This window comes from Oreochromis aureus, linkage group 14, assembly GCF_013358895.1.
Source record: "Oreochromis aureus strain Israel breed Guangdong linkage group 14, ZZ_aureus, whole genome shotgun sequence".
NCBI lineage: Eukaryota > Metazoa > Chordata > Actinopteri > Cichliformes > Cichlidae > Oreochromis > Oreochromis aureus.
In genome coordinates this window covers 8,484,391-8,511,981 of record NC_052955.1, presented here as the reverse complement: position 1 = coordinate 8,511,981, position 27,591 = coordinate 8,484,391, and the positions used below count along the sequence as shown (strand labels likewise).

Genomic DNA, 27,591 nt, shown 5'->3' with positions numbered 1-27,591 from the left:
GCTCCCTGCCTCTAAGTGCTGACTCCATTACTTCCAGGTGTTTCCACACATTTTCCATTTCCAGTGCCAAACATTTTCACTCTCAAATTTCCAGATTTCTCTGTAGATTTTTGGAGACAGTATAAAATAAAACTTTCAGGTTTATTATGCAAGTAAATGTGAGTACGTTATTGCCACACAATTCCAGTTCTAGGTAGTGTAGATCATACAGATCAACCATCAACCGGAGAAGGCCGGGAAATTGTAAAAACAGCAAATTTTTTCACTTATGCTTGCACTACCTCAACATCTTCAATGCTTATTATTTAACACATATTTTTACGCCCTTATGAATAACAATAGAAAATAGGTTTTAAAAATCTGGTTGATTTAATAGTGTCTGTTGGGCCTTGTGAATTCACTTTCTGTGAAAACTGCAGTGAGCATGGCCATTTTTCCAACTCCAGCTGTACATGGGCCAGAGCTGTTTTACCAACTATGCCATTCTTGCCTTGCTTTCCCCGCCACCAAGCTTTCTCGCAGACATCTTGCCATGAAGTGTCCTGCTTACATGGTCTCTTCATTTTTGGGAATTCTGAATTTTACGAAACAGAACAGGAGAATGGGTCTGAAAACAAATATTTCTCAATAGTACTTTTATTTCCCATGCTTACTCAGACCTAGAAATCACTAAAACGAAATGTCATCCTTTTCCAACCTGTGTAGGAACCCTGTAGCTCTCACATCTGCTTTCTCATTAATACAGCCATTGGAAGGGCAAAGCTTTCACATGCTGAACTGTGCAGGCCCACATATGTTCACATACAACTTATCTGCAGGTGAGTAAGCGAAGGCAAGCACTCAGTGTATTGCTACACACAAACAGCGATTTGTTATTCAATAACCCTGCTTCTCAAACATCACCGCACTTTCTGCCAAAGACTGCTGTGTAAAAACGCTCAAGAACCCAGCTTTTTGCTGAACTGGAACAGAGAACTGGGCTATTTAAAAGGACTTAAAAACGCTGTCCAGATGCTGAACTTTGTGGTATTCCATTTATTCCCAGTACTCAATGTCCTGGCCAATGATATCTGAGTAACATCCGGTGACTGGGGAAATCCTGGGACTCAGTGCTGGCAGAGCTGCCAAGATCAGGCTTGCTGCCATGAACCCTGATGTCAGATAGCAGAAATGAAATGCTCCCTCTCAGACCACAGGCACAATCGATATTCTTATCTTTACAGTTTCAGCGGCGTTTTATTGGAGATTATTTTTGCTGGGCGGAGTCAAAGTTTTGGCGATGTGATATTATATGATGTCACCAGCCGTGAAGTTTACTGTTGCAAGAGACTAAAAATACTACAAAGATCAACTGTGCTGTGCATGCGTTTATAAATAACTAAGACTGAAGTTAACTTAAGGACAATTCTTTTCACTTGCGTAAGTCTGGCCAACCTTATTCCTTATTCTTTGGGTTTTATCGACAGAGAAATCCTATGTTCAAAAAGTTAAATTTTCAAAACCCAGTAAGCCTTTTATTTCTACATTACAGGGAGTGCAGAATTATTAGGCAAGTTGTATTTTTGAGCAATAATTTTATTATTGAACAACAACCATGTTCTCAATGAACCCAAAAAACTCATTAATATCAAAGCTGAATGTTTTTGGAAGTAGTTTTTAGTTTGATTTTAGTTTTAGCTATTTTAGGGGGATATCTGTGTGTGCAGGTGACTATTACTGTGCATAATTATTAGGCAACGTAACAAAAAACAAATATATACCCATTTCAATTATTTATTTTTACCAGTGAAACCAATATAACATCTCCACATTCACAAATATACATTTCTGACATTCAAAAACAAAACAAAAACAAATCAGCGACCAATATAGCCACCTTTCTTTGCAAGGACACTCAAAAGCCTGCCATCCATGGATTCTGTCAGTGTTTTGATCTGTTCACCATCAACATTGCGTGCAGCAGCAACCACAGCCTCCCAGACACTGTTCAGAGAGGTGTACTGTTTTCCCTCCTTGTAAATCTCACATTTGATGATGGACCACAGGTTCTCAGTGGGGTTCAGATCAGGTGAACAAGGAGGCCATGTCATTAGTTTTTCTTCTTTTATACCCTTTCTTGCCAGCCACGCTGTGGAGTACTTGGATGCGTGTGATGGAGCATTGTCCTGCATGAAAATCATGTTTTTCTTGAAGGATGCAGACTTCTTCCTGTACCACTGCTTGAAGAAGGTGTCTTCCAGAAACTGGCAGTAGGACTGGGAGTTGAGCTTGACTCCATCCTCAACCCGAAAAGGCCCCACAAGCTCATCTTTGATGATACCAGCCCAAACCAGTACTCCACCTCCACCTTGCTGGCGTCTGAGTCGGACTGGAGCTCTCTGCCCTTTACCAATCCAGCCACGGGCCCATCCATCTGGCCCATCAAGACTCACTCTCATGTCATCAGTCCATAAAACCTTAGAAAAATCAGTCTTGAGATATTTCTTGACCCAGTCTTGACGTTTCAGCTTGTGTGTCTTGTTCAGTGGTGGTCGAGTATTTCAGCCTTTCTTACCTTGGCCATGTCTCTGAGTAAATATGGCCAAACACACCTTGTGCTTTTGGGCACTCCAGTGATGTTGCAGCTCTGAAATATGGCCAAACTGAAGTGGCAAGTGGCATCTTGGCAGCTGCACGCTTTTGACTTTTCTCAGTTCATGGGCAGTTATTTTGCGCCTTGGTTTTTGTCATTACACGCTTCTCATGCGACCCTGTTGACTATTTTTCGAATGAAACGCTTGATTGTTCGATGATCACGCTTCAGAAGCTTTGCAATTTTAAGACTGCTGCATCCTCTGCAAGATATCTCACTATTTTTGACTTTTCTGAGCCTGTCAAGTCCTTGTTTTGACCCATTTGCCAAAGGAATGGAAGTTGCCTGATAATTATGCACACCTGATATAGGGTGTTGATGTCATTAGACCACACCCCTTCTCATTACAGATGCACATCACCTAATATGCTTAATTGGTAGTAGGCTTTCGAGCCTATACAGCTTGAGTAAGACAACATGCATGAAGAGGATGATGTGGACAAAATACTCATTTGCCTAATAATTCTGCACTCCCTGTATACTGAGAAAGGTATTGGCCACCTACACAACATTTTATGACATCTCGTTCTAAACCCACTCGCATTTTTATGGAGTTGCTTCACCTTTAAAGCTACTGCAGCTTGCATGGAGTGTGTCTATGGGAATTTTCATCCAATCTCCATTCTGGTTCATCCCAAAGGTGTTCATTGAGTTTGAGGTTAGTGTTCTGTGTGGGCCAGTCTGTTTTTAAACACCAAAATCATCCAACCATGCTACTATGAACCTTTATCCGCTGGGGCACAGTCGTGCTGGAACACAAAAGGGCCTTCCCCAAAATGTTCCCACAAAATTGAAAGCATAGAATTGTCCAAAATGTCTCAGTAAACTGAAGCATTAAGATTTCCCTGGAGCTAAAAGACCCAGAACAACTCCAGAAAAAACAATCCCAAAGAATTATTAAATTCAATGATGTGTGACCTAATACATTTGCCCATATAGTGTTACTTTAATTTAAAGGTGTATGCCTACAAATGACGAGAAATTATACTGCACCTTAGGCTGAAAGTCAGTCTAGTTTTATATGTAAATGTATAGACAAATTACTGCTCTCAGATCAAATGTATGGTCAGCAACTAGATTCAGTCTCACTGAACTCATATTAAGGACTGCATGGAAGCCAACTGCACCCATCAAAAAATAAATTCTGTGTTAAACCCACAACTTAAAACAGCTGCGATTGAAATAAACATGGCCTTTGCTGGAGCTTCTGAGGTTCCCCCTTGCAATGCTGTTTAGTTTTTCCCTGTCAGTATAGTGAAGGAAAAATTGGACAAGCCTGTTAAATTATTTTTTGTTTTGTTTTATATAATGTTCAATATTTTCAGTACAGATACAATTATAGAACCCAAAGAGTACACAGTGTTAAAACAGATAGAAAGCCGCAGTGAAAACATCATACAGCATATACATATAATGCTCTCTATATTACAGATCCTGTCTCTCTCTGAGGTCAGTGACCCACATCCCACATTTCCCAGAAAGTACCCCACCTTTACTCCTGGTTTTATATACTTTGATGTTCTTACACTATACAACCTATATGGCTCTTTAAATACCCCGACCTTTGCTGGGCCTGTGCTTCGCCTGGTGTATTTGAGATCAACAAAGTGGCACAAAAGTGTCTCTCAGGACAGCAAGGTCTGAACCTGCTGAGGGGATCTGGGCACCAGGTTTTCTGGGTCCTTGTAGGCATTAGCTGGGCTGGTCAGAGCTGTGTAAACCTCCCCGTAGGCTCGGCAAACCAACTCCGTCGACTGGCGGAAAATCTGCTCCCTGCACAAACAAATAAAACTCGTGAAAACCTAACCGTCAATGTTGCAGTGTCAAATTTAAGCTTTTCTTAATCGGGCAAGTGAAGGCATGTTGCAATTAATCACTGATCGAGAGCTGAATAAAGTCAGCCTTGAATGAGATGTGTCTTTTCATGTGACCAATGTGTGCCGCCACTGCTGTACCAAAACAAAGAGCAACAGTGTGTGGTGCACACTGCCATCTATGGACGCATATTACAGCATTAAGGCACAAGAATCAGGTGACTGCCACAACAACACATACTGACTTGGCAAAGAAAATACCGCTCACATGAGGGACTTTTAATCTCTTTCTCTGATTTCTGTTCCAATTTTACAGACGTCATAATTATGCAATTAAGATCTGGCGCCACTATTCATCTAAAGTTCTAAAGCTCTAAAATGTAGTAACAAACAAAACAAAACAACAATTGGCAACAAGTTTTGACAATTGTACTTATATTATAATAAAGCCATTTTTTTCTATTTGTTAGTATGTTGGCGTTTACAATACTGTGAAAGACATTATTTTCATATATTTTGGGGAACTAATTATAATTGGAAAATAACAAAAAAGGAACATTACTACGTTTTGTTTTAGTTTTGACTTCTTTACCTACAGACAGGATTTGTTTCAGTGTTGTCCAAGAAACATTAAGTGACCATTTTATTTGCAGTGCAGTAGAAATAGAGGATAGAACCACTGGGCTGAAGAGCCTGGTGAGAGGGCTCGGGCACACAGTGGGAGCACCTTGGTTGTATCCCACTCACGCTCTTGAGAATCCATATTTTTAATTGGCCCGCAGAGAACGAGGTGGCACAGTGCTGAGTGTAACACCACACACTCCAAACCAAGTGCACTAAGAAAAAAAAAAAAAAAAGTGAAGCGAAAGGAGTCTAAAATCACATTCCCATTATTTGTGGGCTCCAGGAGCGTTTTTCAGAGTGCAGGCGGCTGTTTATATGTGTTTAGGTGAGCAGAGGAGCGGACGTGAGCGATAGCGGGGAGAGAGGGAGAAAGACAAAGAGGAGGGATGATTTCAGGGAACGAGCGAGGGTGAGAAATGGACCAGAAGCTAATTAATGGCGTCCTGCCCATCAGTCCTCCATGTCCATTAATAGAGAACATTAACCTGAGGTACAGAGTGCTCCTCAAGCCTGCTGCACTTTCCAGTAAACGTAACTCATAGAAAGAGCCCTCCAATGTAGCAGCTGCATTGAGCTAAAAGCATGTGCTTTTTCTGATCAGTAAGACAAATACAGCCAGTCCTGCCCACCGTGCTCTTGATGTGTTGGTGGCTTCAGCAATTTAGTATCCAAACTCTCTGTGCATTTATTCGAGTGTTTTGTTTAGAATGCGGTAATGATCATATTACATCTGAGTAAGTAATGAATGTTGAACATTATTAGGTCGATGCTCCTGTTCTATTTTTATTCACTCAGAACAACGCTCTCCACTCTGTTATTACACCAGGTGATTTGGGTAAACATTTAATTTGAGGCCTGAATATTGCATGTATGCTGTTCTCTGTGTGAACAGAAAAACACCTATCAACATTACGGACAGAAACTCACTTGATGGCTGCACTTAGCAGGAAGTTGAGCTGCGGCATCACAAGCGTGTCAGGGGACGACAAGTACCGATCAAACTGGACCTGTTTGCATGCGAAGGATAACAGCAGGGATCATGAATCAGGTATCCACATGGGCCTTAGCTTTATTAACACATTTAGCATAACTCACCATTGCCGCCTTCACAGAAGAGCTGTCCATGCCGGGGAGGAGGGACAGAGCACCCTAAGAAAAGAAAAGCAACCGTCAGTTCAGAATCCACCTCCAGGTCACAGCGCTCGAGCTGCAACAATGTGAAGAACTGAACAAAGGTAAGGAAGTGGAGGGTCTCCATTTATTCATGTCTGCATGCAGTACTAAAAAGGTTTCTTTGTGTACTGTCTATGCTGCCTTGAGCAGCACCTAAAACCTGCTCTTCTGGCCAAAACTTAAAATGCTTACAAAAAGGTAATCGTAATTGTGCATGGCTGAGCTGACCCCTAGAGAGCTGGCTGGAAAGATGATTTACATTAGGGCTCGATGATATGATCTAAGTGCTATATCATGATAAAATGTCACCTTTATCTCAGCATCTATAAATGTAAATATGCATCCGTGCATGACACTTCCTTTCTTGTCCTTTTTAAAGGCCTAACCGGGTTTGTTGGAGCTATTCCTGATTTAATTATACGTGGTTTAGATGATTTACAATCTGAAATCTGCAAAGACACTATTTTAAGTCAGTAGCCAACCTCTAATTGACCTATAAGACACAGAATGGCAAAATACCTGCCTGTGTAGTTCATCTTTGCAAAATTACTGAAATCAGAAATGCACGCCTCGATTTGTGAAAAAGAGAAACGCCCTTCCTAAATCCTGACGTTAACTACACTGAGTAAATAAATGTCTGACTGTGTGTACACAACAGCAGATACCTTTGAGGCAATTAGCTGCCACTGATTATCCAGAATGGTAACATTAAGTCAAGCTTAAACGCCTAAATTGCCAACATTAAAACCAGCAAATAGAAAGCAGTGCAAGGTTCAAAGCAAAAGAGTCGTTTTATAGGGATATGGATACATTAACAGACATACTATGAACCTACAAAGTCATCTGCTAGCAACAAGCTCTGTGAAAAGCGTCATTTATAATCATAGTTTTGTTTTGTTTTTTTGTTTCTGAAATTTAATGCATCATAAAAAAAACCAAAATACAGCACTCAGTATTAAGGAGTTAAACAGTTGGGATGGAATCAAGTGCAAAAGGCGAGATTTAATCTTTTTCAAAAGACAACCACAAAAAAAACAAGACAGGCCACCCGGGCAGAGAAATAGTCTGCAGAAGATCACAGTTTATGATTGACCTCTGTGTTGAACTGCAGCAGCAGGGTGTGGTGTGTACTGACATGACCCAGAGTCAAAGCTTGCATGCTAAACCACAACTATGGGTCTTAGTCAGTCCAATGGCAAAATGTGTCATAAAGAGGGTGGAAGGCTCACCAGCTCCTATCTGCACAGGACACTACTGGAGAGCCCATCTTTAAATACAAGCTGATAAAATCTGCCCTTCTCTGTTGCCTTCATCTGAAAAATCTGATGGAAATGCTATTATGCCCCAACAAAGAAACTGGTCATGTAACCATAGCAATAGTAAAGCCTATAAATGTGTCTCAAAGCGGCAGTGCAAACAATACTGCGGGAGTCTGTATACTATTAAAAAAAAAAAAAAAAAAAAAGAGGAGGACCATTAGCGTGTCTAACAAGAGAAATGACAGAAAAAAAATCCAGTTCTATAAACTCATAAGTGAGCACATGTGAACATGTGTTTAAGTGCTCCGTGTGAGACCTGTTCAGCACTGTGCTGCTGGACACAGTTGTAGATATAACTTAGTCCGGCTCTGGTCAGCACGTAGGATGCCTGCTCGTTGATCAGAGTGTCCAGGTGAGCCTCGATCTGAAAAATGTGGGAGAGAGTGGCTTCAAATTCGAGTCCAAGCCTGCATTGTGAATAAATGGTACTTGTGATTAATGGAGAATCACTGTGCTGTTGATAATGAAGCTTCTACTGGAGCTCTTGTGGTGTTCAATTACACAAAAAAAGTGCTAAAAATAAAGGGATAGATGGACTATTTGAGCGTGAACAACAATGCACGATGCACACCCTTTTATGAGACAGCAAATTAGATCTCTTTAGTGAAAGATTTGGCCTCTGCGGATTGTAATGAAAAGGATGGGAATAATTATCAGCTATTAATAATGAACAATACAGATGCAGTAATGTGGAATAACAGAGACTTGTGATTCAATAAGTCTTGTTCCATACCAGGGTATGGTTTTTAATCATTGTTATTAGAATCACGGTGTTTACTTATTCATCAAATACAGATACATAAAATGAACAAAACAATGTCTAATTCGCTAATTATTTATGTATGTTTACAACTGGAACAGACCTGGAACTCGAGCATCTCAAGCCTCTTATCTGTAAATTCAAAGAGGGCCAATGTGGTCTTCATGACATACAGTGAGTTGACCATATATGTAGCCATGTCAGCTGTGCCAAGATTACTGGCTGACACAGTACACAACTGTAGGAGGGGGTCCAGTATGCAAGAAAGAACCTGGGAGAGAAAAAGTAAAACAAAGCCTTAATCACTTAGTTAAATACGACGTTTTCTAAATTAATAGACGGAAACAAATATTACAATAGACAACAATAAAGGGAGGTTAGTTTAGGAAATACATTTTTTTAAAACCAGAAACATGTATTTACCTGAGCAAAGTCAGCCTGACGAGCATCCAGAGGAACTACTGAGGAGTCGTGGGAGGCCAACACCTCCCTGAGAAGGGAGAGGGTCTGAGTGAGGGAGGCTGTAGGTCCCAGGTCTGCAGGTGGTAGCTCCACCTGCTCAGGCAGACGGCGCCATAAGACAAGATGTAAGCGAAGTAGAAAAACAACCAAAATGGCACTCACAAAGGTTAGTTGTGTGCAGGCTGTAACCTCCACACAGGCAAGTTGTCACTACACACAACGCTACAACCTGCTATCACACTGATCCTCAGTCGGTTGAGCTGCTTTTTTTAATGAAGAGGGTTTTGATTTTATTGGCCTCTGGACACACAATGTAGAACTGAGCATGGCCACCTTTGTCCAACTAATAGAGCAAATTATGAGAAAGCTGTGTTCCTGGCATTAGGTGGAATTGACACCAAAACCCTGAGGGCCTCCAATTTGATTAACAGCAAGCTACAGCGATAATTCTTGTAACTGCTATCGATCGGGACACAGCCAGCGTGTAATGTGGAAGAGCTACTGCTCGTGCTGAGGTATATTTGGATGCCAATTTGACTAAATGGTGACAAGTCTGGTGTTTCTTGGCAGCTAGCGCCATTTTGATGCTGCAGCCAGCAGGCCGAAATTGTTTACGAGCATAAGTGGTTCAGAAATAGCCTTGTTGTCTTTGAGGGTTTAGACGTAGAGCTGAAATATACAACGTGTGTCCACATGGTGCAATACTAAACTTCACTACACTGTCATTTAAACATTTTTATGAAAGAACATTGTGAACTTCTATCTCTTTCTTTAGTTAAGATGTCTTAAAGAGGCTAACCGATACTGGCTTTTTGAGGCCGATGATCTTTTTTAGGGGGCAAAAAAATAAATAAATACTGACATTTCACCAGATATTTATTATAATCATACACAAATAGTAAATTGAAGGTTTATCAAAAAAGAAAAGTGATGATGTGACTATTTATAAACTTTCTAACACAGTATTTTACAAACTAGTTTACAATATCAACGAAGATTTGTTACTAGAAAAGCTGATTTTGGCTTCTTCCTTGTCACAAAGAGTCTCCACATCAGGTAGCTCTGGATGTTTTGATTTTTACAACAGATCCCCTTCCTGACACAACCTCAAAGGAACGAGCTGTGTGTCCTTGTGGGATCGAACCAGGGACCTTTTGCTTGTATGGTAAATGTGTAACACAAGAGTATATGGTACATAACTAAGACAGAGTGCTCTCTGCTGGACAGACAATGTGGTGACACCTTTTCTAAATTACACTACAAGCGTCCCATTCTGTATTATTATGTCTGCACTAGTGTTTTTTTAAACAGCCACTTCCCCACATATGTGTGAAGGAAAACAATACTGTGGATTATGCTACCTTGTCCATGAGTCTGCTTGCATGAAGGCTTAGACTGTTGAAGAACATCTTTTTGCTGAGTGAGTGCATTTCCTCAATAGTGATGAGCAAGGAGGCCACACTGGTTCCAATGATTGAGCTGGACAAAGACCAAATAGGGAGATAATCAGACAGCCACATTCAGTGTATGTTTGCATGATCAATTACCTTTTGTTTACCGTCCTTTAGCAGAAAAAAAAGAAGAAATCTCACACTTTAAAAGCTTAAGGTAGCATCTTTTGTCCAACCAAGGGCATGAAACCTGAAAGTTAGTGTAATGACTAATGGAAAATAAAATAGAAAAGAGACTAACTCCACAGTTTGCAAAAACCAGTCGAAAAAGCCACAACATTCTTTGTTCTGCACAATGAGTTCATTGATTATTTCATTATTGAAATTGATGTTTTTCAGGTTTTTGTTGCTGATTAATCAACCTTTCATTTCAGCTCTGCGGTTGCTGCTGAGTTATTTGGACCAAAACTTTAAATACCTGATGGTGTGGTGGTAGAACTTGAGCAAGTTGGACAGCTTGTAAAGAAGAACAGCGCCTGGCTCTGCTACTATGACTTGTTCTATCCGAACCTGAGGAACATTAACGGTGAGCAAATCAGTCAAATAGTGATGCACAAACAGCCGCCCAGTTGTTTGATGTGATTGCTCACTTTTAGCGGCCTGCAGACTCCTTCTGTAATGTGTCCAACCACTTCCTGCATGTTATCCTCCACGCCTAATGCAAGCAAAAGGCACAAAGACAAAAAAATACATTAGCATTTCAGATCACTGTATATGTAATCACTGTATTCATAAATATACAACTGAAAAAAAATACATAATTCCTTAACTATAACATAGTTAGTGAATAGACCATTTATATGACTTCCTATTGGCATCATACAACCATAGTAGCCTCAGGACAGAAACCTGAACTAAATGATGGGACTATAACTGTGCATTGTATAATTTATCATTACCTTGCAGAGTGACTTGTTTCAGCAGAGCTTCCAGATGCTCTTTCTCTGAGGCAGTGGCTTGGTGCAGCCAGGCCAGCATATCCCCAACATACCTGAAAGGGTGACAAAACAGCATGTAAACAATGGACCGAGCCAAGGCTAATCTTTCCATACCGCGGTCACAGCTACATCAGTGGGCCATCGCGTTTCACTCCCCTCAGCCAAAAAACACACAGCATGAATTTTAGTGTTACATAATGGTAAAAAAACAGGAAAGCTAAGCTTAAATTATTATAGTGTATGTTTGTGTGACTGCGAGTGTGTGAGCGAGGACATAAGGAGTTGAGAAAGAACTTGATGTTCTCAGAACTGTTGGTGCTTCCTATAAAGTGGAGGTGATTTTGTGTTCCAAACATGGCTGGTGTTCTGAGAAAATCTCCCATTTGGCTCCTGGGCAGAGGAGGAAGGGGGAAGATGGAGTGTGTGGTACAACAGGAAACTCGGGCACACTCAGATCCTGTTATTCAATAGACATTTAATATCTTCCTGAATTGGGTTTTAAGAGTCCAAATTCGAAGGAGTAAGGAACAAACTGTGATTGATTTACGCTCTAGAATACTTATAGCCTAAATATTTTAAAGGCATGATTGTGCTTCTGAAGAACTGTAGAGTATTTCTTGATATACAGTGTGAGGCTTGTATGTGTCTGTTTATTAAAGTTCTACTGAATAATTTATTAGAGAAGCTCTCCTTATCATATCATCAAAAACTGAATTTTCATAAGTAATAGTTGTTCAAGATTCTGCAACTTTTCTTCCAATTTTTTAAAAAATTGATCTGTTATTTATGCAACAACATCAAAGAATTAAAGACAAACAGCCATTTGTCTTTTGAGATGTGCAGACCTAGATATTCCTGACATAAAGGGAAGACTCCCTAAACTATAAAGGACTTACCACAGACCTGATAACTTAAAAATGATCATACTTATATGAAAATAAACTCTTTTTTTTAAGATTGGAAAAAGCAGTATTCAACTCTTAAATCCAGTTTGAGAACCTAAAGTAAAATTACAGTGTGAGGGGAGTTGTACCTCAAAGGGTCATGTGAATGCATCTCTATAGGGCGGGGAGTTCCTCCTGGCCCACCACGGGTGAGGGCGTCGATATAACCTCGAACCACGGCACACCTGCGTGCAGTGCCAAACTCATCCAGAGTGTACCTTACAAAACAAAAGGGAAAAAAGCAATAATTAACAACCAAATGTAATGTGAAAAAAGCAGCTGTACTGTTGTGCAGGCTGCAGTGTGGTCAGCTGGTAAGATCAACAGTGAAGGGAGCTTTTCCAGAAGGAAAGAGTTTAAGGTTGTTCTGAAGACCATGCAGTGTCAGGCTCTGTGACAGACTAAACAGAAGATAGCGCTGACTTAAGATTCCAAAAATTCTTGTATCTTCTCTCTAAGCCTCAACATCCACAGCCAGAGCTTGACCCTGGAAACTTTGTGGGTGCAGAGACAGGTGCATTTCCGAGAAAGCAGGACAGACAAGAGAGGTCTGCCACAAAAACAAACAAAGTGAAAAAAAAAAAACGTGTGAAACTTTCACTCGTCTCGTTAATCTCACGGTATGCCTCGGAAAATCTATGAGCAAATATTTGTTCTCTGTGAGGACGAATGACCTTCTCCTGTACTAGAAGGTATAAATTATTTGCAGATACTGATATTCAGTGGTTTAAAACACATGTTGATTCAGCCCTTAAGCTTTTCCTCTTTCTGTGAGTAATATGTTTTAATGTTATTGACTCACATGGTCCAAAACACTGGGCAATTAATTTTTTTTGTTCCTTAGCTTTTTCAATTTAACACGTTTAATTTGGAATTAATGTGTCAAGTCCTAGCTTTGGTCTGAGTGGATTTGCTTCAATAACACAACTGTGCGAGACAGTGACCAAAATGAATTAGCCTGATACGCGATGAAAATTTGATCAATTAGAAATTCTTTGATCCGTAGCACACCTTTATACATTTGAATGCATTTGGCTAATTTTGAGCACACAGAGCATTACCCCTGCATTCATTCTGTTGCTTCAGTCAAAGCATCGATATTTATGCGTGTCCAAGTTGTATTTACAGGCTTACTGTGGATTTAGACTAATGCGCTCAATCTTTGTAGAGCCTACAACATAACCTACATAAGTGGCATCACTGTTAAAAGCATTCATGCTTTTGCATGGAGTTTTATGTGTTAATTACCTTGTGGTCACGTCCCAGTGTTTTGAATCTGGCGTCAGCCACAATAGAAACAAACAGAAGGTCGGGACTTTTTTCCCTCCTGGATCTCCACTCTGTGTTGTGGTTTTTTTCCGCAGAGACAAACATATTTGCCCCTTGAGTTTGTAGCTTTGATATTTCTTTGTACATTCTGGCATTCAGCAATCTCCCTCCACAAATTTGCTGAAATCTGTGTCTTAGCCTCTACTTATGTTGAGGCTATGACTATAACTCCTTATATTGAATGATTGTTATTCTCTCACTGATAAATTCAATAACTGCAGCAAAAAAGTACCCAGAAATACACAGACAGTACTGAATAGGTCGTTCGCAATAGTTGTGGGCTACTTCAATGGAACGTGTAGTTGCATTTCCAGGCAGGGCACATCGGGTTAAGGTGTAGGTTATGTCTTGGTTAGAAAGAGTTTTGTGGTTAACACGTACTAACAGCATAGATTTGACACAGAAGTATAAATCCCCCGTTACAATCAAAAGTCCCTCTCTACTTTTCAGATTCCGTCACTGCTTCTGCTGTTAAATATTAGTTTTTTCTTCCCGCTGTGGCCATAGGGCTTGCTTATAGGGGGTTTTCTCTGTATTATTATAGGGTCTTTACCTTACAATATAAAGCACCTTGAAGCAACTCTTATTATGATTTGGCTTTATATAAATAAAACTGAACTGAATTGGAAACTTGTAACTGTACAAAACAAAAAAACCAAGACTGATGACTATTTCTCTTTGGCTTATGAGCAAGAAAATGGTAAAGATGTTACACTGATTTCTGTAGACTGCAGGGGGAATGATGCAGATAAACAATCAGCAATGACAGAAAGAAAGACTGCTTACACAGTACATTATACTGTTTCAAGGTCTGTTGACTTTAAAAAGCACACAATGTGAATTTTGGACAGGAAAACCGAGTGCAAAGGAAAGTGATTTCCGTCTTTTTTGGATACTCATAAAAACTATGAGTGATGTAGATTTGGAAATGCAAAATACAACCTTTGAATTTATACTACTTATAGAGGATTTTCCAGAAATTTGCAGACATATATTTAAGACTATTTGAGCATTTTTATAATTAGAGGGATTGTTTTTTCCCTTTTAGCAGACCTCCCCTCTCCTCTCCTACAGGCTGCACGAGGGCAACATTCGGTTGTATCGGGCCGTCATTTTATAACTTAGACGCTTTTTGCTTCTCTTTCCAAGATCACAGTGACAACAATGCCCTTAGTTCTCACTATTCACCACTGACTGCCCAAAGAAGACAATAACACAATGCAATACAGTCACTGTGAAAAATACCACATAATTTTGAAGTCTGCATGGATTTGCAATGAATGTTTGTAGATGTATTTTGTGGCCTACCTTGTTATTATTACTATGAAATCGAAAATAATGTTTTAGCCACAATATGATCCTGTGGTTCAGGACTTTAAGACAGGCTGACACAAAGAGAAAGACAAACACAGAGACGTGCTTCTGTTAGTGTGTGTGATTATATGTTACTTGTAAAGAACAGGTCGGTCCTGCAAGGCTTCCATGGCTTGAGTTAAGACGGGGCTGATATCACATGTCTCCTGGGTCAGTCCCCTGCATTCATCTATGGTGAAAGAAAGAAAATAAAACAAGAAATACTTCCACTGGAGCATAATCTGATGATTTTCACAACTGAAGTCTTGAGAGTTATGCTCTAGTCCTTGTTGCTAAATGTTGTGGATCATGGCGACCCTGCTGGGGACAGCAAATCAAGGAAGAAGAAGAAAACAAATTTTCTTTCGTCTTTTTCGTCTTCTTCTATTTTCCCCTGAATCTGGTGACTCTGCTTGTGTTTCACACAGTACAAGCACACAGCCAAGCTTCCAGACTGTGGCAAAACACACAATCCACTGTTGTCAATCTCAACTCAAGCTGGAAAAATAGATAAATCTGAAATTGTATCTGCAAATAAAATTTGTTTCTCAGTCTTAAACAACTGACAAAAAAGATGTTTCCCCAAAATACATAATTCAAAAATGACCAAACAACGTTCTAACCTGGTGTCACTTCACAGTTAACAAACTATTACTTGACAAATCTCTGTATTTCAGGCTTTTGGCAGGTCTAAACCACAGCAAAACAAGCGTGTGTAGAGCAGCTCATAATTTAGCCGACGCTCTACATTTTGTAATTTCATGAAGACACAAATGAGGTTACTGTGACCTAAACAGTTTATTTCCAATCCATTTGACATCAGTGACAAAACACATGGCTAAGCTGCGGAAAATATTGTGGTCTGGCATTCTTTTGCAAAGACAGACAGGATATGAGTCACATGTATCCTTAAATGTATCCAATACACGCAATTACTCTCACTTGAAAGAGCAAAGTTTTCTGTTTAAATGTGAAACCAAAAAGAACACATCATGATCAAAAGCAATAGAAAATCATACTTTTCTTTGTTTTTTCACAACATGCACATGCCTTTTGTGTATTTCTACTCTGCACTCACTTTGAGCCCAGCGGTAGAGCTGCTCATATGAGGTCTCCTGTAACACTGCCATCTGCTCCATGATCTCTAACCTAGAAGAAGCATGCAAGCCAAGACCACACATTAAACACTCGAGACTTACTGCATAATGTCAGAAGCACAACAGTGATGTGAATACACTTTACTGGTAATTCTTCCACTTAAATTATTAAATTTAATAGAGATGAATATAGCACAGATTAAATTACTGTAAGTGACATTCTTTTATTTCAGTGAAAGTGGAGACAAAAGGCAGCTACACAGTGAAATGTGCATCCTACCCTGCAGTTTGCTGGTTAGTTCGCAGGAGGATTTTCACATCTTCATGAATGTGCTTCACTCGGTTGAGAGCTTTGAAGAAATCCTGGCAAAATAAACAACACACATATTATGTAATCTGAGCAATAATGCTAGCAGAACTGCAAAAACAATCTGACATTCTGGAAAAAAAACTGCTGTTTTGGGGCATGACAAAACACATGGCATCCGGAGCCTATTCCACCCCGGACAGGTCGCTAATCCGTCCCATGGCTAGCACAGAGAGACAGACAGCCAACAAAACCTACTGTGAATTTCGAATCATCAAATAACTAAACAGTCTTTGGACTGTGGGAGGAAGCCAGAGTATCCAGAGAGAAGAGAGGCACAGGGAGAACATGTAAACTCAACACAGAGGGCCCCAGACAGCTGGTGGATTCAAACAAAGGACCTTCTTGCGATGAGGCAACAGTACTAAGCACCACAACGCTTTTTAAAAACGTTTTAAAACACACTATGATATTATGTATATGAAGCTGAAGAAGCACTGTCTCATTTCAAAATAATTGCCAGTCAAACAAAGTTAATTTTAAAAACAACAACAATGAACCAAAGTGTTGTACTCAGTAAAAAACATAAAAACTTGGACAATATAAAGTGCATTTGATCAATAATGCAGTTTTCTTTTTGTATTTGCATTCAGTAGAAATTGTAGTACTGTTCACATCTTACTATAGATTTCATGGAGTATGCAGGTAGTATAGCCTCTAGCAGAAAGCTGATTACTGAAGACAAGTCAAAAAAAATTAGAGGTGAAATACAGTCGATCTAAGTCTCCTAAACCTTCCCCTGCAAAACATAAGATTTATCACTTTTTTTAATTCATTGTTCATGACAGTAGAGATTTACCTCAGTAATGGGTCCATCTCGAGACCCTCGTAGTGTGGCCATCTCCTCATTAGATAGCTGGAACTTGGTGAGGAATGCCTGAGCAACCTGAGCCCTCACCTCCAGACGCTGACTGAATGAAAAGAGATAAATGTTGCTCATTTCCTTGACTTGTCACTGCTGCACTGTAATAAAACCTTTTCTTATCCTTATGATGCACTTCTATTTTAGTTTCTGTTCAGCAGGGTATTTGCTTATCATCATGATGTTTTATGTCTTTCTATAAAACCCTTGTGGATTTTTGTTAAAAAAAAAATATTTTTTTTCTTCAGTCTTTCATCAAAGAGTGTTATCACAGCATTTTGTTACGGCCCCTTGTGTTTCCTTACTGCACAAATAAAAAGGTTTGAAAAACGACCTTATATGCCTTCATTTAACAAAAAAGGGGGCAAGCTGTCAACAGGGTGTAATGATCAAAATCCTGCAGCAGATGGCAATCACACTCTTCACACACATACACACACAAACAGAGAAAACTGAGAATAAAAGCAGGGTGGGACACAGGCATCATGTGAAGCAGCTTGAATATCAGAGAAAGACAAGAGACACAAAGAAAGCACAGAGCCAGATACCGGCCAGGTTTTGTCACCAATGACTGCAGAGCGATCGCTATCAGTGTCACGATAAGTGTCTTAACACAGTAGTGACCATGGAAACCGCCCCGGTTAAATGGGGAACTCTGTCACGGGATAGTGGAACAACAGCGTGTCCTCCCTCCATCCCCGTGTGAGCCAACTCCTCTATAATCTCTCTCTTTGGCAAAAGCACAGAAAGATCAGTAAATCACTGGGTTATTTGGGTAGAACAGAAGAACCCATCTGACAGTTGTGTCTCACATGGCCATTACTAGTGCTCAGCCGGCTGAAAGTAAAGGGTTGTAAAACTGTTACAGAAACAAGTAATTCAGTATTTCTCTGTAGAACTTGCCAAGGCTCACACACACTGTAGGACCTCAAGCAAAGTCTTTATTGAGATTTTGCTGCAGCACACAACAGATCCAGCGGCACGCCTGGATGCATACTTTAAAAGCTGGCTTCATTACAGCTACCTGTCGACATCAAAATTGTAAGTGGTGACTGTAAAAAGTTTAGTTTTTTTAACTTTTTCAGCAATAAAGCAGAGCAACCCCTACATAAACTGGCCTTTTGTGTTTCAGGTTTTCACTAGGAGATTGTCCAAAGCAGCTCTTTAGACTGTTAGAAACACCTAACAGTACAATATTTAGGTAAAGTAAAAGAACAAACCTATATGTTTTGCATAAGAAGTACCTGCGAGAAGAGAATGCACCGAACTTCAAAGGCAAAGGGAGGGAAATGGAATGAAAATTGGCTGGAGTAAGTGAAAAAACATCACATTACTGTGAGATAACAAATTAAAACAAGAGGCACTCAAACACTGATATCGCACCAAAATAACAAGCTATGTTAACAAGGTCATTAACTAAACAGAGAGAAACCATTTCCATGTGAACATGCTGATCCTCACACAAACACACTCACTGTTAATTCAAAATCTGTAAACTCGTTTAGGGTGAGGAGCAATGGCTGTCTGAAGAAAAACGATTTTATCACTAATATGCAAATTTATGCAGCAGGCTTTGACAAAAATCTAATTGGATCATCTGTTCTACAGTCAGATACTGTGGTATAAACATGGAATTTCTATCATTTAAGGTACTTGAGTTATTATCTTCACAATGGGAGAGAGGGAATAAAAAGACAAACGCACGGATGTACAACAACAACAAAAAGAAAAATCAGTAGCAATTTCTGAAAGGGAACAATGAAGCTTACGTGTTTATTTTCAGTTATTATGGGTGAACCACTACTTATTATTTACTCAACTTCCAATTCTAAATAAAATACGACATAATGCGTTTCATCCTAAGGCAGCACTCGTACCCCGTTGTTTCGCATCCTTAATTCGTCTTCGCTGTGTGGAAACGCCGAACTTGACAGACATGTTAGCAGCAGCACAAAAAAACTTTGCTCCCGCATCATCAGATTCACCTTTAGAAGATAAGAAATGCCCCCTCACATCCGAGCCAGGAGTGACAGACCCGTTCCTCCAGGATGTAAATCACAACAAAGAGGCTGTACAAGGTGAAAAGAGGGGGATTGTGGGAGCTCTCTTACACACCAAACAAGAGCAAAGGAACAGTGGAGCAGGAGGATCATTTTCTACAGTGCTGTCAGGACATGACACATTCTTCTCAAGACTGCAATTACTGAATACCAGAGAGAGGCAAAGTACTTGAGTGAATCGGAAACAGCACACTGTAAGTATGACTAGAGACTATGGGCTAGTGGTTCAGAAGAAAATTAAGTCAATATTTTAACTTTGTTCTTAACAATATCCAACACCTGCAAAATTGAATTAGAGCTAGGTTACGTGACGCGATGAAAACAAGTCACAGTCTGTGTCTTTGCTGGCGTGTGCTCAGATTTACCAATAAGGCCAATTGATTTAGTCTCTTCAAGCATGGAAATTGTTTAAGCAATATAACACTGCACAAGCTCATAAACAGCCTTGTCAGTACCTTCTTAATTACCTCACAGTGCCAAGCTCATAGCGCTGCACCAAGTTTATAAAAACTGACAGCCTGATCGCAGAGCACCGTTTACCAATTCCATTTGCTCTTATGTAAGGTGACTTGTTTAAAAAGAATTGCAATATTGCTTAAATTGAAAAACGACTGATAAGCATATAAGCATAAAAAAAAGAAAAGAAATAGTACAACTGCTCTCCTTAATAAGCAAATGTCCAATCGTCTCTCACGAGTTCAGAAGCATGTAGGTCGATTATGCATTAGCATCTATCAGGGGCCATTTCAAAGAATTGCAGGGAAATTTGGCACTCACAAAGCTGTTAGCCATGTGCCAGCGATCAGAGAGAGCATGCAGTTACATCAGAAAGCACAAAGGCATACTCACAGCCATGTCCTCATTAGCAGCAAGCTGAGTCTTAATAACGCTCAAGTGTCATTTTACACGGGTTGTCATTGATGTTCCTGATTGTTCTCTAAGGGGTTTCAGCACTCTTGTATTTATTAATGACCTGCACCGACATCGTACTGAGAACATTTATTCTCAGGGATCCATATTTGATCATTCATCACATGCTCACGGAATTAATGTGGTAAATGAGTTTCTGCCACAACGGAAATGCAGGTAAATCTTAGCCATGCAGGCAGCCAAGTACGAGTATCTCAGTAAACGGCTCCAACAGTTCATGCCCTTCAGCTCTGGCTCGTGCGGTTACATGGAAACATCTGTTTGTGAGATGTCTAAACTTGTTCAACACCATGACATGTCACACTAAAGCAATGATCACACAAAGCAGTACAGGTGGGTAGCATTACATTTCATTACGGAACAGCACACAACATATCAACCTAATGTGCTTTTGCTGACAGCATCTTTGAACAGAACCAGCTCGAAACAAAGGAGCTCTCTGCTCCCACCTTTGCTTCTGCACACTGTAAGTGATCTGCTGTTGCCTTCCATTTCATTAGTGTTGACAAATGACACAGTGCCACCGGCAGATAAGACAGCAAACAGTAGAGGATAGGCCTCCTCGGCCAAGTAAATACAATTTTGGAGCATCTGCAGACCTTTGAAAACGATTACACTCTCTCAGTAGAGCTGCCCTGTAAGCAAAACATGGGGGATTGTGCGGCAAATGCAGCACTGCTATAATAAGTGTCAACGGGACAAAACATTAAAAAAAAGAAGAAGTGTCTCGGGACTGCAGAGGGTTGTGTGACCTGAAATAGATCAGACCAAGAAGACTGGAGTGGGGTGGTGCAGTGAGCTGAGTGGTGGGTGGCTGAAGGAAGACAGCCTGACTGCACACTTCCCTTGGCAACTCTTCTGGGACAAAATTGCTGAAGACAAGGTCATAGCCCAGCATCCACACACCGTCCAATCTCGTTGTGGGGGCATTGCGGTTCTGCAAATGAAAATGTCACACAGACAGACAGCAGGTCCCACGGGACTGCTACGCAAAGAAAAAGACAAGGCAAGAGGCCACTCAGAAGGGCATTCTTGTAAAACCTCTGACTGTTCACCTTCAACAGGACCCACTGCACAAAGCGACACATTGTTTTTAAAAAAATTGCCTGCACACGCTCACTGTTGGCTTTATCCCCACCGGTGTCTTTCATTGCTCTCAGTCTCGGAACTCATCTCCTTCCTCTTCAATCTTGCTGCCGCTGCTCCCATGTCACCTTTTTGTCTAGGAGGTCCTGAAGCTGTGCCAGTGGAGCATGGAATTGCCGCAGTACATCACAGCTGTCAGCAATGTCTTTTGCCAGAAATCTACATTATCTCTACCCCTGCCTCCATGTCAACTCGCAAGGTCACTAAGCGCGGAGGTCACATCTGGCACAAATGTTAATGAACCCCACCCGAATTGTCAGCCATCAGCCAACAGGATGTTGGGAGGGGGGGCATTTTATTTTTGCATTGCTGCCAGCACTCTTGTGGCCAAATTCAGATTAATGAAACCTAGATAAAAAATTATTGGAAGCCTTTCAACCAAAAAATATCCATCAGTATTCCAAGAGCTGTAAGACAGTACCCAATATACACTGCGTGTCTTCAGTTTGACTCTGTATCATGAGCTGTACTGGATCTGCATATCTGATAGACGTTAATATGTGCTGTCAGCAAATCTTAATGTACACACACACCCACGCAGGAATGTACTGACGGCTGCTCTCCAGTAAGAGTCTGGCTTCAATTAGATCTGAGAGCGCACAGGAAAAAAAAAACGAAACCTTGATTTTGAGATTTACATTTACATATAAGAGAAGACTGTAAGGATTATTAATATTGTGTCTTGTTCTTCTGAATCATAACTGTTAATTATTTTACAGTTATATTCAAAGTACAGTTAAAAATGCAGCAACCTATCACAGGTATCAGTAAAATCGAATCACCTAACTGTCTTGTGCAGTAAGGTTTTTAAGTGCAATAATATTACTAAGTTAAAGCCAGAACTTTAAAAAAGCTGACTTACTAAAACACGCAATTTAAGCTTGATTTTGACTTCTGTGGGAAATATTTATCTTAACTTACAAAGTAACCAGAAACTCCTTTCACCCCTACACCGCAAACTTCCACACCATTCAAGTCGCTGTGCTCTGTGTCGACCCATGTAGTTACCTTTCTCGGAAGATGCATGTCGCAGAAGGTTACAGCATAGGGTTAAAATAGGGTTCCGGTTATGCTGTTACAATGTAGTTACAATGTAGATCTGACGCAGAAGTACAGTTCATGTTAACGTGTAACACTATCACCTAAATGAGTGACGGTCAGAGAACTTTCAGTGATAACCTTCTACTTCCTTTGTATCTAAAGCTGGGATTATACCCGTTGACACGCCACTACTGGAGCCCACCTTGATGACTTGCAGTAGTATTCACTGCAGTATAAACCACCAAGCAACTCAAGACTAAGCTGAGCCCCACATACTTGTGGATATCGAAACTGTAACACTGGAGTAAGTAGGACAGCTGGAAGACAGATGGTAGTTGTCCAGATTTGATTCCCATTGCCCCCGATGGTGTGTGTCAATGAATAAATGAGAACATTGCTTTTTGCAGAGGTGGTATAGAGGTGTTACAGATTTATAAACCATTTATGTGTAAAGTCAGCTGAATTAAGAGATATTTCAACTTTTACTTTAGTCATTTAAAGTAAGTGTTAAATAAGTAATAAGCATAACTGGCCTGAATTTGTAGGATTCTGTATTAGTTTTAGTTTTATGGCCTTTTATTGTCTGCTCCTCTTTTGCTGCCCTCAGTCTTATATATACTATCTTATATTGTAAACAATCAGAATAGCACTAATACTACACTTGTATTTTTTTAAAACATGTTCCAGTTAAATGGAGAAGTCCTCTTTGGCATTTAACAGTACGAGGCAAATATGGGAAAACAAGAAAATGCTACCCTATCCTGCATGTTCTGTTTTTCAAAAAAAACCTGGGTCCAATAAAAACCCATCACTTTCAAAGTCAACCATCTTTTTCCTGCTGCAGAATTTTACTTAAGTGCATCAGTGCACTTAAGTATACGCAAGTTATTCCATCCATTAATGTGATAAAAGATATTAAGATTGTCAGTCACCCATTAAGTACAAATTATAGGCATCCAACTGAATTGTCTATTTCTTTTTGTTTATTCTTAAGGGCAATTCACAATTGATTCTTCACCTGTATCCTTTTTCAAAAACATAAATATACATCAAGTTACATAGCTGATCTCCACACACATCCAAATCTACTCACTTTTCTCCTTGCAGCTTGTTGGTTTTCACTATGAGGTCCTGTGTTTGCTCTTTTGCAGCCTGTAGAAGAGGAATTATGTTTAAAAGAGAGTTTACAATAACTATATTCCCAAAAGAAACTCTATAATGACTTGAGTGATATTTTTGACACACGCCATCAATCCCATAAGACTAAACTAGGTCATGTTTTTTAAACTTACAGGAGAATTTTGAAACATATGGAGCTGATTAACGTACCTTTAATCTATTGGTCATTTCTTCACAACATGTGCTCATCGCCTGGACATCCTCGTGAACACTTTCAAGCTCCTACAGATCATGTGAAATCACAGTTACACCAGCACTGATGCATCTCTGATCACATTCAAAAAGCTAAACACAAGTGGTACTACAGTGTGCCATGAGAATAATTCTAAAGCTGGCCCAGACCAAACATTTTTGTGTTTTGGATAAAGAAATATCAAAATTTTAAGCATATTTTTATTTTATTTGACAGGGCACTAGATTTCTGCAAGTCATCTGGGCTCTAAACTCAGATGAGTGACTCACCCAATAACTAGTCTTTTCGCACAAGATCTAGTGAGTTGCATAAAGAGAGATAAAGTGTCTGTAGGACAGATCTTGGATATCAGCTTTCGATTAAGGAATGCACTAATGTGATATTTGGATTGGATAGCAGCCTGATCCTTACTCAAAATGCTTGATCTGGTGTTGTGACAACCACTGATTTAAAAGGCCAATGCATTTAATTCAGTTCTTAGTTTACAGCACCACAGATCAACTGCAGTGCACCAGTTTCTAATGGGAGAGCCAACATAGCAGGGAGGAAGTTCACATCAAAAGGTGAGAAGTTTGGAGGCTTTTCACATCTGTGATGCTAAAAGCTTTTCTCTGTATGTTTGCAAAAGCTTTAACCGTTAACTGTGGTCAAATGAGTTGACATAACTGACAACATCCAGCATGCTTTCCCTAATACAGAAATTCCCCAAGTATGTGAGGAATCAACTCATTAAAAAAAATAAAAAAAATTAGTCAACTGAAATTTTTTTTTTTTCCTTACGCAATTTAAAAACTTTAAACAGATCAAAACACACAATTCTGAAAGCTGAACCTTTTCAAATTTTACCTGACTTACTTCTATAGGATAAAGGGTAAATCAGATTATAGTCATTTTGGTCCAATCCTTGCACAGGTCTATAAAATAAAATTCTTTAGGATTGGCTCCAAAAATCATGCAAATAATGAAATTAAATTTGTGTGATATTCAGAGTTGTGACTACAGGTTTGACTGCATGGCAGACAGTTTTCACATGTCAAAGTGGGCCACAGTGGTCTGAAGTTGGGGGAATGGCTGCCCTCAAGGCACGCTCACTCCTAATCTTGTTATGTTTACCGCATCTGTATCTTCTTAGCTCCACTCAGCATGTTGTGTGTGTGTGTGAGGTGATGCACCCATAGTGTGACTAAGAGCAGGGAAGAGGAAACTAGGATGACCATGAATTACAGCCATATGCAGTGAAGACTTTAAACTTACCCTAAATGAGACTTGTGCAACTAAATTTACAAAATAACATGAATGCATTTTTTTTCCTTCTACCAGTTCATCATTTACCAGCAAATACCAACTCTGTAAAGTTATATTCTTGGAAGTATTTACATTCTACATTTAAGTTCAGTAGGATATGCTGTTGCTTTAAACAAAAGATGAAATGATTCCCAGTTCTCTTCTCTCCTCAGAATAAGTAATGCAGTTTATTGAAACAACAACTGTACTGGATCAGTACTTGATATTGATACCACAGTATCAGTATTGTACTGTACCCTCTCGGTGTATTGTATTTGTGGCCTGAGAGGTCAAATCCACTGGTAAAAACATCCGTTAATTGAATAAATGCTGAAAAAGCTCACAAAATACAACTGAAGAAAAATAAGTTAAAAAAAATCTTATAAATAATAAAAATTGAATAAAACCAAAGCTCCCTTAACTGCAACAGAAGTGATTTAAGGGAGATAATAACATGAAGTAAAGACAACATCGTAAAGCTGCTGAAGTGACAGAAACTGAAAGATGCAACGGACTCTACTGAGACACGCCTAAAATAAGCAGGGGATCTGTCAGTGTTGTGAGAGAGAAAAACAGGAAATGCAATAAATAATAAGTCGTATAATACTGTAGATATATATTTGCTGTTAGCTGTTTACTGCAGCTGTTCTCTCACGTTATTGTCTCCTCTAAATCACCCTCGATGTGTGTGTGTGTGTTCTGTTGCGTGTTTTGTGAGCTTTTTATTTGTCTGTGCTTTTGAAGTGCTTTTACATTTTAAACTCCCTTCATCCTAATGCTGTTAAAACTGAGGTTCTAGTGCTCGGCTCCTACAGTTTTTCTAAGGAGCTTGGTTAGAACATTGTCGCCCTTACCAATAACAATAGATCGACACCTCACACAGGTCACCCAGTCATGTTTCCTTCATTTCAGAAATATTATGAAAATCAACTTTACAGTCATTCAATCATCTTTAACTTTTAGTACAAACTTGATTATTGTAATTAACTTTTCACGTGCATCTCTTGGTCCTCATTGGCTCGTCTCCATCTGGGGCACAACACAAGCAGCAAGGCTGCTAACAAAATCTAGGGGGTGGTCATATATTACACCTATTCTTGCATCCCTTTACTGGCTTCCAATGATATTTAGAATCCACTTTAAAATTCTGTTATTAACATATAAAGCTCTACATGGACAGATCCCTGCTTATATAGCAGAACTTCTAAGACCTTATCAATGCACTCAGCCTCTCAGTCTAACCAAGGTTATTATTATTAGTGTTATTATTATTATTATCATCATCATCATCATCATCATCATCATCGTTATATTTTCTTAAGTCACAGTGCATTTTTAATTTCTCAGGGCTACCATAGCCTTGTATCAGAAATGGAAAAAACTGAATCAGTGCTTCCTTAGTTTGAGAACAAAAACTAACTTTAAATTATTTTTGGGGCATTTGAAGTATGCACATACCTGTAACTGCCTGCTGGTAAGGGCTTAAAATAAAGGGAAGAGATGTCTATGATTGAATGTTGGCATTTTTCTCCACAGAAGCAACTTTAAAAGTATTAATGAATTAGTTTTGAAATGACATTGGCACACAGAACTACATAAAAGTAATGACTCATTCTTTGTCAGAACAAAATATCAAGTATTAAAAGACTATGAATGCCCAGATAAATTGTTTGGAAGTAGTAGAAGTCTTAATAAATCACTCTTCTCTAATTTCACTCCCTGAAATTTTTTTAGAAATTTTTTTTTAGAAATTAAAAGTCCTAATATTTACTGTTTTTATAAAATAAAGTTAAAAATTAACTGATTCACCTGCTCATTGTGGAAATTCCCAACCCACCTCAGTTACTGCACATATATTTTATACATTTTTCTGGCTATGATCCCACAGCATTGAGAGCTCATCAGTAATAATAAACTCCGTATCACCTCTTTTACTTCTTTAAATATTAGCGCAAACTCCTCGTTGATCGCCAGACTTCGCCTCTCTATATCCCCGCGAAGATTTCTCCTGGTGCGTAAACTGTTTTCAGTGAAGAACACCGACAACGCCTTCAGAGCCTCAAGCATCTCCTGGAAGTACAAAGCAACAAAACCATTACTGTAGTGTTGTGACAACTGTAATGTCCCAAGCTATCTGCTGCTTTAGCTGACAAATCCACGTATCTCAAAATGAACATAAAATGTGGAAATAGTTTTGTGGCCTGCATTTTCCCACTTGAAGTGTATATTTACCAGCTTTGAGCTAAATAACAAGCACTTTCTGGTGGAATTACAAAAGTGAATGGATGCAGCAAAAAGCTAAGTCTTGGACAGCTAAAGATCTGACCAATGTTATTACTGAGCTTTGATAGAGTCAGAGATGATCAACTGCCACCTAGAAAGATTAACTTCGAAAAATCATTCTAATAATAATGAACGGCTGATTTAAACACGACTTATTTCGTTGCTACATTCAGCTAGTTAGCCAAACAGCAAGAAGCTAACGTCTTCCCACTTACCTTGTCGTTGTCAAGTCTGGTTTCTAATATCTTATTAAGCTTCCTCGACAGAGGATTGTTCGGCTGTGAAGCCACATTTGCATTTTGTGCTGCAGTCGAGCTGTCAGCTGAAATTTCTACTTTAGTATCAGCCAT

At 39.5% G+C, this 27,591-nt stretch overlaps 1 protein-coding gene and 1 long non-coding RNA gene across 2 annotated transcripts; one reads left to right on the top strand and one right to left on the bottom strand.

Moving 5' to 3' along the window:
• Positions 1 to 3,916: 3,916 nt before the first annotated feature.
• Positions 3,917 to 27,591, bottom strand: cog6 (component of oligomeric golgi complex 6). The gene is made up of 19 exons (XM_031751250.2): positions 27,457 to 27,591; positions 26,885 to 27,028; positions 23,632 to 23,703; positions 23,396 to 23,454; positions 17,063 to 17,174; positions 16,177 to 16,259; positions 15,878 to 15,948; positions 14,896 to 14,989; positions 12,207 to 12,335; positions 11,135 to 11,226; positions 10,826 to 10,890; positions 10,654 to 10,745; positions 10,146 to 10,263; positions 8,746 to 8,877; positions 8,426 to 8,593; positions 7,819 to 7,926; positions 6,166 to 6,219; positions 5,998 to 6,077; positions 3,917 to 4,405 (listed from the first exon to the last, which is right to left on the bottom strand). Exons 1-19 carry the CDS (start codon positions 27,589 to 27,591, stop codon positions 4,258 to 4,260), a joined length of 1,956 nt encoding a protein of 651 aa, XP_031607110.2. The 3' UTR covers positions 3,917 to 4,257.
• Positions 5,987 to 11,282, top strand: LOC120432833. Its single transcript, XR_005608113.1, has 4 exons — positions 5,987 to 6,118; positions 6,183 to 6,305; positions 10,610 to 10,761; positions 11,142 to 11,282. It is a non-coding gene; the product is annotated as an uncharacterized LOC120432833 (long non-coding RNA).

Bases quoted from the DNA above. Each gene is read 5' to 3' on its own strand.
- cog6 (XM_031751250.2), bottom strand. From the start codon at position 27,591: ATGGCTGATACTAAAGTAGAAATTTCAGCTGACAGCTCGACTGCAGCA. The intron at 23,704-26,884 runs GTGATACGGAGT...CATGATCTGTAG, and splicing joins TATTTAAAGAAGTAAAAGAG to GAGCTTGAAAGTGTTCACGA. The intron at 6,078-6,165 runs GTGAGTTATGCT...GCATGCAAACAG, and splicing joins CTTCTGTGAAGGCGGCAATG to GTCCAGTTTGATCGGTACTT.